The 12740-nt window shown below is 30.6% G+C and overlaps 1 protein-coding gene across 1 annotated transcript in view; it reads right to left on the bottom strand.

Annotated features, from left to right (window-relative positions):
* LOC139488957 (U3 small nucleolar RNA-associated protein 6 homolog) overlaps nucleotides 1-12740 on the bottom strand; it is a 159294-nt gene that overhangs the window by 145030 nt on the left and 1524 nt on the right. Inside the window, exons 2-10 of the mRNA XM_071274944.1 lie at nucleotides 12223-12307; nucleotides 11640-11681; nucleotides 10768-10839; nucleotides 9980-10048; nucleotides 9294-9357; nucleotides 7473-7591; nucleotides 6221-6253; nucleotides 4663-4704; nucleotides 2762-2840 (exon numbers count right to left, since the gene is read on the bottom strand). Coding sequence (XP_071131045.1) covers nucleotides 2762-2840; nucleotides 4663-4704; nucleotides 6221-6253; nucleotides 7473-7591; nucleotides 9294-9357; nucleotides 9980-10048; nucleotides 10768-10839; nucleotides 11640-11681; nucleotides 12223-12307 — 605 coding nt within the window. The remainder of the gene's footprint in view (nucleotides 1-2761; nucleotides 2841-4662; nucleotides 4705-6220; nucleotides 6254-7472; nucleotides 7592-9293; nucleotides 9358-9979; nucleotides 10049-10767; nucleotides 10840-11639; nucleotides 11682-12222; nucleotides 12308-12740) is intronic.

Genomic DNA, 12740 nt, shown 5'->3' with positions numbered 1-12740 from the left:
TTATACCAGGTAAAGATGCTTTCATGGAAGAAAACCAGAGGATTCAAGAAAGAGAAACTAAACTGAAGGAAATAAGCAATGAAATTGATGCTGCTTTACAATCCCACCAAGCAACAATTGTGTTATCAACTATAAACAAAGTAGACAGATATGTAGAGCCAAATACCAATTCTGACATTATACCACTAGGGCAAAAGTTGAGGTTTATAGTTCAGGATCTGCCAAGCATTAATTTTGGGTCTCTAAAAAAATGTCCAGTTCTCAAGGTCATCAATACACTTGAAACAAATGTAAGTGGTTTTTTGAAGCTTAGAAGTTTCAAAGATGGAACTTTAATCTGTACATATTTCCAACGCAATCACTTTTATATGGGACCTGGGTATTATCTAGGAAGAGGCAAAGTACTTACTGACAAATTGATCATCAAACCTGATGTTTCTTATTCAGACGACTTCGACTATCCACACGATATGACTGTAACTGATGATGAAACGATACTAGTCAATACTAAATATGGATTAAAGTGTGAAAATAATGGTAAATTTTCATTATTTGAAATAAGTAACACCCCTTTTAGCGAAGACATTTTTCACACAAAAGGAATACATTCATTTGACCAAACAATTGTAGTTGGATTTGAGACATATCCGTCACAAGAAATTGGAGTGTTATTCCTTGATAAGCATGGACATTGCTTTAAAACATTAAGAAAAACAAAATGTGATTCTGACTATCAGATACTTCATCAAATCAATAAATTAACAACAAATTCAAAAGGGGACATAATTATCAATAGTGGAGTTAACATTTCTTTATATGATTCACGTTTTACATTCAAATGGACTTATCAGAATTCTCATAAACTCAATGATATAGTCACAACACCTGATGGACTAATTGTTATGGCTGACGAACTTTCAATACATGTATTATCTATGGACGGGGAACTCCTCACTAGTATTGGGGAACAGGAAGGCATCTGTCACCCTAAATGTGTACATAATTATTTGATTGGACAACTGTTGGTTGCATGTTATGGGGGGTACGATAAGAATGCAAATATTCATGTGGTGAAGGTACTTGACTCTTAACCATCTTTATTTGTTTAAAAAGGTCAACATAAAAAAGTACCAGGTATTTAAATTTGAATAAACATTTTGGCAGTTAAATTACTATATAGTTTCAAAAAACAAATCCAAAAGATTGACAAAAATCATCACCAAAGGGCAATGACTTTTGTAAGAAGTTACTTGCAATTTAAACTGTGTTAATTGTTTTGTAGATTCTATTTTGTTCATTATTGTTACAGTATACAAGTTCTCTTTACCTCTTGACCTACTTTAGTTATCACCAAAACACAAAAATAGGTAAACAAGAATGGGTCCATAGTACATGAATGCCCAACTGGCACTAACATTTTCTGTGTTCAGAGGACCATCAAATTGGTGTCAAAACTTTAATTTGGCATTAAAATTAGAAGGATCATATCATAGGACCATGTGTACAAAGTTTCAAGATAATTGGACTTTAAACTTCATCAAAACCTGAAGCGGGACAGACAGATGGACAAACTAACAGATGAACAGAGGCATAGACTGAAAAACATAATGCCTCTTAGTGGGGCACAAAACTTTAAACAGAAGCAGGACAGACCAATGAACAGACAGACAGACCGAAAAAAAGGTTCCCCCTAGTTGGGCATAAAAATCAATAAGTATATGTATTTCAGAATATTTCCAATAGGTATATAATTGATAATTTTTTTCAAAGGTTAAAATAATTATTTTGTTTGTTCCACCCTTGACAAATTTTCATGTAAAGATCTCTGATGCCTTTCACAAGAAGGCCATTTTTGTCATGCTGAATATAAATTTATAGCTCTTTTCATGCTGATTATATTTTTGTTTAAAGTTTCACTCCATCTATTCTATTTTTCAATAACAAGTCAACATCTGTAAATGTTTTCAAGAAAGTAGATGTCAGACCATATTGTATATTATTTTTTAATTATTTCTTAGCCAGTGGTTATATTTGTTCTCCTGCATGTTCTTCAGATATTTAATAATAAGATTTTCTAGACTTAAGATTGATTGTGGCCATGTTTTGTTTCATTTTTCTGAGTTCTTTCAGCAAGAGTAAAAAACAATGGACTGCAAGTTACGATACAATCGCATTGCATATTGATCTGTATTTTTATCAAATATTCTATAAATACATATATATTAATAGACAGACAGTTTGTTTTCAGTAATTTTAAGAGTCTTTTGATACAATATAATGTTTATTACTAATTATAAATATTATTGTTTATACTCATGTTTAAATTTTGTATCATACTTTTATTTAAGAGTTAAGGATTTTCATTTACAATATTTTTGGGACAGCAATTAATGTCATTCTGACCTAAGACAGGCACATACACATAAACATAAACATTGGACAAGGTTAACAAGCTAAGGAGGCAAAGGTTGTTAACTTATATCCTTAACCGGTATTTTGAATATGACAATCAAGACAAAAACAGGGATTTCAATGACCAAAACAGATCAAAAGTGTTTGTTTAGCCATGCTCTTCAAACTTTCATGGTTGAAACCTATTACATGTGGAGATACAAGTAGACTGAAGAGGCTGGTATTCAAGGTATTCTTGATAAAACTTTTTCTAGTTATGTAAATAAAACTAACTTATGTTGATGGGAGTTTTGCCATCTCTGCAGAGTACTGTAGGAGTTAGTAGGATAAGTATGACAACTACAAATACCTGGTATAGCTTCTATAGCCTTTTGGTAAACCACTTCAGCAACATGGCCTTCCAACACAGTATCAGATACTTTGTCTGTCTGAAATACAAAAAAAATACAAAAAATAAAGCAGATATCAACAATATCGTAAGGAACATTAAATATACAGTTCCACAACCATATAAACAGTTAAGTTTCAGTTTGATTTTGCATGAGGTCAAGAATCAGGTAGAAATGCATGGGCAAAATAAAAAATCTCCCATCAGCATGATCAGGAGATCTCCACAACATAAGAAAATAAGATTTTGGCTCAGGCTTGCAACTTGGTTTAAAAAATACAGTCATTTATGGAAGTTTATGATAAACCACCAATAAATATGAATCATGGTAAACTTAAACATAGATGCCAACCTCCTTTTGACACAATCAGTAACAATCTATCAAGTTTTCTGTAATTTTGAAAAGTTTTCAGTAATCATTCAAAAACGTGCATTTACCAATAAAAATTACTGACGAGTGGTTGCGAAGTGATGTGCACTAGCATATTTTTTACACATGTTATCTGTAGTATGTATTCCATTCATTAATCGTTCAGATGTTCTCAACTAGTACATTTTTGTTTTGTCAAGGAGAAGTAGAGAAATGGGGAAAGCTACTTCATAAAAGCAAGTTAGCCTCTTTGGAAGCCAATAAGTAATTACCAAACGATAGGTTGATAACTCCCGAGAAACCAGAATCCTTACATTGGTGTTTTCTAAAAACTGGATCAGGCCGGAAAAGTAATGATAAAAATCCATGTTTTACAAAATTGAACGGTAATGACTAGGAATCCGTAACTTTTCGACTTTGACCGTAATAGCATACTTTTAATCGCAAAATCAGAGAAATTACGGAAAAATCATAATGGTTGGCATCTATGCTTAAATTTTGTTTATGACCTAAGAAAAGGGATTGGCACATCTCATCTATTTTGTGTTTAATGAAACATAATAACTATTAGAGCGGTTCCTTTATAAGTACCATCATTAGTACAAAACGGCATCTTTAGATGTTATCATTTTGCATGGTATTTTTAAAGTAAACAAAGTATTTATCACTAGCTGACAAGAGTTATTTCCCCTTTTTGGCAATGATCTTTGTATTTTGAAAAATATCTTGTATTTTCTAAAACTCTCATTTAACAAAGTAATGGGATTTGGCTGTCATCCATATAGTACCAATTGAATCTTTTGGTTTTGGTTTTCTATGAGAAAAATACTTATATTGTGTAAACATAGAAAAGCAGTAATACCAAATTTCTGTAACAGAATAAATTCTACCGGATATCATGGATATATATATAAAATTAAATTTAAAGTTCAGACTTGATGATTGTAAGGATTGTCCTTCGCACTATTTACTATAATTAATATTGTTGAGGATCAACTTAGTGTTCAGTAGGGCTGTGTTTATGTTAAACTGAATTATATTTGATTATTATTTCAACGATGATTGAAACACTATGATACATTTAACGGTCTTCATGATTATTTGAAGTATACAGTCACCTCATTTCACCAGTACAGCCTTCAAGACCTCCGATATGTTTCCTCTTCATAATTTATCTCAAATCAGCAATCCTCTAACACTGTCAGCAGTCAATTGTTTTTTGTACAAAATCTTTATTTCATCGTTTAATCATTTTTTTATGTTTTAACTACAATCATAACAAAAGCTAAATGTTCAGCATAAAAGTTTTAAACGAAAATCTGAACCGGTTTAAACTGAGATTGTGCAATAGGTGAATTTGTGAATTCCTCGTGTTCCACTCCTTTCTGTGTTCAATGAAAACAATATCACTGACTCATTTCTCCACAATTATAAATACATTTTGATTGTTTTCTTCAAATTTTCAACATATTTTTTTAGAAAAAAAACTCACCTCTTCCTCATCAATCCCTAATACAGATCTTCTCTGTCTTAACTAAAAATAAACAGAAAAACTATTTTTAATAGACATTTTTAACTAATTGGATAATGCATTGTTTAATGAACACTGAAGATAACAAGCATTCTATAACTATTGCCTGGCAATACATATAACCCTTCCAATTAAAAATTCATTGTATTGGAAAAGAATTTTAACTTGATCTATAACTTGTCAGGGTGTAGAGATTATCAGGTTGTTTGCATGTTGATATTATTAGTTACACAGTGTGCAATTGTCCTAATACGAGAATTTATCGGGTCAATAAAATTTATATCGGGTGAGGCGAAGCCAAACCCGATATGAATTTTATTGACCCGATAAATTCCGTATTAGGACAATTGAACACTGTGTAACGAATTAATCCTGATTTTGTTATATTACATATTATTATATTCAAATTCAATGTTAGGACAATATCAATAAATATATTTTAGATATTAAATAAAAAAATGTGAAAAATAAAAAATATTATGACTACAAAGCAACTTAATTGTTTTTTGTTTTTTGTATTAGGTCAATGGTATAAGGGAGATAATTCCAATTGACATGATAAAAAATTGTACTGAAATTTATTAGGACAATATCAGCCAATCAAATTGCGAGAAATTACTTTAAATCAGGATAATGTAAAATGTCAGCTGCAAGTCACAATATGAAGTTTTTTGTCGAGTGAGCACAATCAAAAAGCTTTCATATTGTGTCAAGTGGCTGATAGTTAACAATATCAATATGCAGATAACTAGATAATCGATCTATCAGGCTGTTTTGCGTCCTGTTACTCCTGTAATAGTTTTTTTTTAAGTTTCACCATCAACCGAAAGATGACTTGATAAGTTTGGTTCAAACATTGTGACTTCCCGGATATGTCCCAGTCAAAGTTATTAAGGTTGGGTCAATGTATTTTACGTGACAAAGCCATAATATGCAATTTTATTAAGAGCAGAGCAGAGTGATAAAGACAGTGGGATGACCAATAAATAACAAATATCAAGTCGATGTCTTCAAGCTTGAAAAAAAGTGTTGAAAAATGATTATTTAAGTGAATTTTCTAAGTCGAAGGACTGGAACAAAATTCAAACTTTACCTGTAACTTGACCAAATAAAACTATATACCAAATTAAGATCTTCAATTATGAAGCAAAAATTGTGAAAAAAATGATGTGCTGACTGACGGATAGACAGACAGATTTGCAAACCTTCAACTTGGTCTGTAAGATTTCTCCACAACACTCATCTTTATTCTTCTATTTTTTCCACAGCATTTGGTTTTTTACAAAGTAAAAGCCTCAGTGTACAGAATTTATTGCAAAGTATGCAGCAGTATTCCAATTGATGCTGGAACTGACTATGACATTTTAATTGCAAAAGGGAATTAACATGGTTCTAAAATATGCTACTATTAGAAATAAAGAGGTTTCTATAATTTTGCAATTTTCTAAAATGTCAATGGTATTTCAATATTAATGAGATAGTCTGGTCATGATATGTAATGAGAAATATTAAACCTTACCTTTTCTGCATACAGTAATTCCATTCTAAAATACTGTAAAATATAAATTTAAAATGTTAAACTGTAATTTCAACCAGGATTCAACATGTCTTTTTTGTTCTAGCAAAATACCTCTTTTTATTAGTCATGATAGTTACAAGTATATATTGAAATGTGAATGCATTGTTTCAATTTATATATTAGTTTAAGTTACTTTTAAACTTATTAAATTTGACAATTTTTTATATTTTTAATGAGAAAACAATGAATATTATGGATAGAATAAATTTCATGTTGAACTTGAGTTGATGAAAGGTAAATTACTTTTCTTTTTTTTCTCCAATTATATTCAAAACTGCTATATTTTGTTTGTAGTTTCTGACTTGAACAGCAGGGAAACTAGAGTATTATGCATGCATTTTATAATCTGCAATATTCATAAAAGTAAAATTCTTTCTTAAAAAAATCTTAAATATTTTCCCAACTACCTATCCAAAACTCTAGACCCCAGGATAGGAGGAACAGCTATGAAACATATTATCATGTTTGACCTCATTGGCTAAGCATAGCTTTTGCTAAACACCTTTTTTGTATTCATATTCATCATGCCAACTCTAGTGGATAGTTGATTCATTGGTATTCATACCACATCTTCTAATTCATAAAATCAGCAGGTTAAAGTATAATCAAGTTTGGGCACTCATTGTGTTTAAGAATGAAGAAGGTGTGAATATTTTGACTGAAATCTGTTCATTTGTTTCGCTGTTATAGCCAGGGGATACACAAAATGTGATCCAATAAACCAAGGGACATAACTATAACTTTTATACTCCAATATTAATAATAGCCAAGTAGGTGTATACGATCAGGCGCGGATCCAGCCATTTTAAAAAGGGGGGGGGGGTTCCAACTATATGTTCCCATTCAAATGCATTGATCGGCCAAAAAAAAGGGGGTTCCAACCCCCGGAACCCCCCCTCTGGATCCGCCACTGACAATATTTTCCTTTTGATGATTTTTGTTTTTGTGCAGTTGTGATTTGGATACAGAAATTACAGAATGCAAGTTCCTGATGTAAGGACCTGCTCCATTTGGAAAAGAAGAGTAGAAAGATAAGGTTTTTTTTAGACATAGCTCATGGCCAATTTAGTTTTTTTGTGTATATGCTAAAAAAAAAAGGAAAGATACTATAAAAATCAATGTCGATCGTAAGTAATTTTGGATGTCCCCTCTTACCATCCCCATCTATTTAAATGGTACTGCTCTAACATACCTCCAGCCATAACTGTTGACTGTTACTAAGATATCTGATTCCTTGTTGTAACAGATGTCGTGCATTATTTGGACTGTTGTTGTTTTCCCATTCCCATTTAGCAGCTAGAATCCACAGATCTAAAAAAGACAGGTAATGTAAGTCATTACTGACAATTAATTAACATTTATTCCATAAAAAGTAAAATAAAAAAAAAACACTGAACTTAGGAGGAAAATCCATATCGGAAAGTCCATAATCACATGGCAAAATCAAATAACAAAACACATCAAAATCGAATGGACAAGTTATATTTAACGTAAAGGCTGCCATGTCAAAAGGTCAGAAGGCAAAATCCTTTTTTTTTCAGTAGGTCAGTCAAGAAAAACCAGACTGGTGGTTACATGAAACCTACAACTACTGTGGATTCATTTAAGGTGGTACCTAATACTGGAACTAAAATTAATTAAGCTAGTTTAATTTTCTTAAAATTTTGACAAAGCGTTTACTTTGACCCTTTGACAAAAATATAAAAAAAATTTTTAAAATGAACCAACCGTTTAATCAGAAAAATTACACTGGTTATATAGCAGTTTGACAAACCCTCATTTTGATCATTGAGAAGCTAAATATTCCCTTAAGAACACAATGTCATTAAAACGTTCTGCTGATTTTACAGAGTTATCTCCCTGTAGTGTTAGGTACCACCTTAATTTCGTTAATAGCATATTTTGTGGATAGAGGAAAACCACTGTGGATTCATTTAATTTCGTTGATACCAGTTTTTGTGGTTAAAACAAAAGTTGCATTTTCATTGATATATGATTTCGTGGATTTGAAAAGTCTGCATACTGCAATGGACTTTCCGAAATTGTTTTTCCTTTAAGTTCAGTATTTTTGTGATTTTTATTTTTTTTCCATGTTTGAAGCACAAGCACAATTTCAAAACATTCTTTTTTTCTTGGTTCTCGGGTCAAATCAATGTTTTTTACATGTCCAGCATGCAAAGAGGTATAAAATTACATTTCACATTAAAATACTTTTAGCTTACATTTTAATACATTTACTTGAAATCAGATTCCATACAGATAATTTTTAAAATGTATTTAGATAAATTCAACTTTGAAAATTAAAATTAAAGATTCAGCTTTGAAAGTTAATTTACAGTTGTCCTATAATGTTCTAGAATAGTGACTTTGAAGCGGTCAATTGACATAAAATAACTACCAGATACAAGTGTTTTCTTTTTATTTAAGGAGGTAGACCTAGGTTCAGGGAAATAACTCTTAAAATCATTAGTACGTTTGTGTCAGCCATTTTCATAAATATGTTCTAAGCTTCTTGGATACATAGATTATTTCCAATCTGTTTCAGGTAAATGCTTAAATTCATTGACGAAACTCGACTTTTACAAACGCACAACTGATTTAAAGAGTTATCTCCCTGAACCAAGGTCTACCCCCTTAACAATTCTAAAATGTTATACTGTGGAATCATTTAATTTTGTGGGTAACGATTTAGTGGTATGTGTGTGGATGTTTGATATTGACGTTTTCCGAGGTGTGCATACAACATGTAAAATCCTATAGAAGAATTGTTACTTGCTGAACAATTAATTTTAAGGTTCACCTGTACCTGACAAATCCCCAAAAATTAATATCCAACAAATAATTAGATAATGAATCCACAGCGCTTAACCAGAAGATTAAACAAATTTTCACCACGTCTTAGATGTTTATTTCAACATTAAGAACTTTGGGACTTTGTACAATGAAGCAAGGGTGTCATATGACCACCAGATGGCAGCACTTTACTCCTACAGTAGTTGACAATAAGTCTTACCAGATTTCTTGTTATGAACTTGTAACATCTTGGTAAAAAATTTACTAACATTTGCTTTCTCTTTCTGAAATTATAAATAAGAGGAAATGTTATGGATTGATGCCAACAAGACTTCACTATCTAATTCATATTCATCCTCAACTCTGTGCAAGAAAATAATTATCCATTTTAAAGAGGATCAATAAAATCACAAAAATAATTGATGCATCAGACTAAAAAAAATTTGGGTGTTTACTCTTAAGCCATTCTTTTCAAATATTATAGGGTCTGCCATTTCAGGTGTTATTGTAAAGTCCTGAAAAATTTGTGTTTTCTATTGCAAACTATTTGATTTCAATGGAAAATATGACTTTTCAATGAGCTTATAGTTTCCCTTTAATACTTACCACTTACCGGTACATTGTATTACCAGCAAGCAAAATTTGTCAGAAGAATGAAGTCATGTTCATGTTAGACAAGTGTTTCCTACTTTCTGTTGAGTTTTTTTTATGAAATAAGTTAGTAATTACAATTATAACTGTTTTATTGGTAAAGGTCTATGAAAAACTGCTCATAAAACCAAAAGAGTCTGCGCTAAAAGTTTGGGTTGGTATTAAACCCTATTCATTGAAATAAAACTTGATTCACTGCATTTTTAATGCAAGTATTTTCATACTACTATCCTGTAATCTTATTTCAATACATACCCTTGATTGTGAGAATTCTATGTGTGACAGCCATAGTTTGACATCATCAGGAAATCTGTTGGTTACCAACTGTAAATGGAATATAAGATAATTCAATTACAAATAATATTCTCTAAATAGACAGGAGAAAGATAGAGGTCAGAACCAGTATCTAAAATAGCTTGAAGATGGTAACTCACAAAATCTGTGAGGCAAAATATTGATAAAAGGTACCATACATCAGGAATTTGTGTGCGTGTCTGCTTTTCTCTATGTTCACAATTTTACCCTGAACTGTACCCAACAGGAACATTTCACTGTTCTTTTCATCATGAACTGTACAATGATCTTTGAACAAGGTTAAATTTAAATGTCAATTCTATAACGGTAATCCCAAACTAAACAAAACCTGACTAATTGCTTTGGAGTTCAATTTACCCTGCTTAAAACATGCCTAGCCTGCATAGTCTAGCTGGATATTCTTTAAGCTTTTTATTTTTATTTTTTATTTTCAAACTGGTTTCCGTAATCATCATGATCATGTAATCAAACATATAAATCATGTTTATGATTTGTCAGTCAAAATGTAACTTTATAAATGTCACATTGGTGTACATAAATAATTCATTGCAAATTTTGAATACATATAACCAAACTGACACAAATAAAAAGGTTGATGTTTAGTAACCAAGGCATTTTGAAAATGGTGGTTGAACTTTCGTAATTTTATGTTCAAAAATGTTTATCAATTCAAATAAAACCAATATATACACAACTCGCAATGGTATCAATATTAGGTGAACACTCACTCTAAATAAGTTGTGTATTCTACACGTAATGGCATACTCAATTTCTGTCCTTTTGTGATGGTATCTCACTTTCTGTAAAAAATTATAACATTTATTAGTTTATATATATATACATTACAGATCTTATGACAATATATATAAGATATATATCAATAATATATTGATCAATTTGATAATTATATATAATGAATGAAACGTAACACAATGAAACCAACAATCAACCTGGCGATAGTTTCTTTATCTGATTAATAAAGTATATCTCAATAAAAAAATATTTCAGTAACAGATAAAGAAACTATCGCCAGGTTGATTGTTGGTTTCATTGTGTTACGTTTCATTCATTATATATAATTATCAAATTGTTCTCCCCACTAGCAAAAAAGAGTTCTTGGCAAATGATAGGTCAAAGTTTAATCATGTTAATTATGAGGTCAATTTTTTTTGTGATTTCTTCGTAAACCATGCCTGATGACATCACATATATACATTGTAGAGAACACAAAAAATCTCTGAAAAGGCAGAATGAAAATCATTACAGAAACAGACCTAACTACTACATGTACTATAACTTGTGTGTATTACGACATTTCTCCACTCACAACAGTTAGATTTTAATCATTTTTAAATCTTGGTAAGCCTCACACTTTAAATTTTAAAATTTAACTGTCTCGAGTAGAGAAATATCGTAACCCACTTGTTACAGTGGTTGAATCTTTATTTTTTGTACATTTTTTTCCTCTATTGTTTTATGTTTATTTTGTTTTTATGCATACAATTATTATGTGAACTTATTTGTTCATAAAATGATAAAAAAAAAAAAAAGTAAGAGTCTTGTGAGATAAAAAAAAAAAAACAATCAAAAAGGGTTATACCTGTCTCCTTGTATGTATAAGCTTTAGAACATCAACTTCATACTGAAATATAGAAATAAAATCATTATGTATATATATATAAACGAGTATAAATTGAAAACTACGTTCAAACCTATGATTGCGTTGGATAAAAACCGTATATATATTTACATTGAAGCAAGCTAGTACATTGTACATGTTGTACAGTGTTACAAGTTTTTTATCAAATAATTTTATGAACTTTATGACATGTATGAATGTCATAATCATGATAATACTATTGTTAAATGTTTTCTTATATTTTTTACAATGAGATTGCCAAGCAAATTGATATTTTACACTTTTGTTCTGTGTGAGCCAAGGTTCTGTGTTAAAGACCTTTATGATCTATAATGATTTACTTTTACAAGTTGTGCATCTTTATATATCTATATCATGTATATAGTATGCTAGATTATTAAGTTTGTTGATTTAGAAAAAAATGTATTTCCAGAGTCAAAAGTTTTTTCAAGAAATACCTTTCAACAACTTATAAAATGTGAAATTATCCAGTATTAACTCAAGACAGAAAGAAAGGTTGTATTACCAAACAATACATACATACCTTAATGTACTGCATAAAATCTTCCTTACATTTTGTTCTTCGTCTCAGCTTATACTCATAATTTGTTCTCTTCTTTAGAATTTTTCTAAAATATATAAGAGATTATAAAATTACACATAAAAGTCCTATTTCTGCTTGAAATCATTTTGAAAGCTAAATTCTATCAAACAACAAAAGTAGAAAAAAGAACAATAAACATAACAAGAGGCTGTCACAACGACAGCAAACCAGATTTATTAACATTTATTTGTGTCCTGGCAATATCACAAGAACCATAACCATTGATAACTGATGAACGGTGAAAGTGAAAATCGTCAATATCAAATTTGACCTGCATTTTGTCATCAGTAACAACATATTAAAATTTGGGAAGCTTTGATTGAACAGTTCATGCGTAAATGCACGGACACGACTGGAAAAGCCATTTTTCAATCTTTCAAGAACCATAACTTCTAAACGGTAAAAGTCAAAATCATCATTCTTGAACTTGACCTCCATTTTTTCATCAGTAACAACAT

The sequence above is a fragment of the Mytilus edulis genome, chromosome 9 (assembly GCF_963676685.1).
Source record: "Mytilus edulis chromosome 9, xbMytEdul2.2, whole genome shotgun sequence".
In the NCBI taxonomy this organism is placed as follows: Eukaryota; Metazoa; Mollusca; class Bivalvia; order Mytilida; family Mytilidae; genus Mytilus; species Mytilus edulis.
Note: the sequence above shows the minus strand (reverse complement) of the source record. Positions and strands in the feature narration are given on the sequence as shown.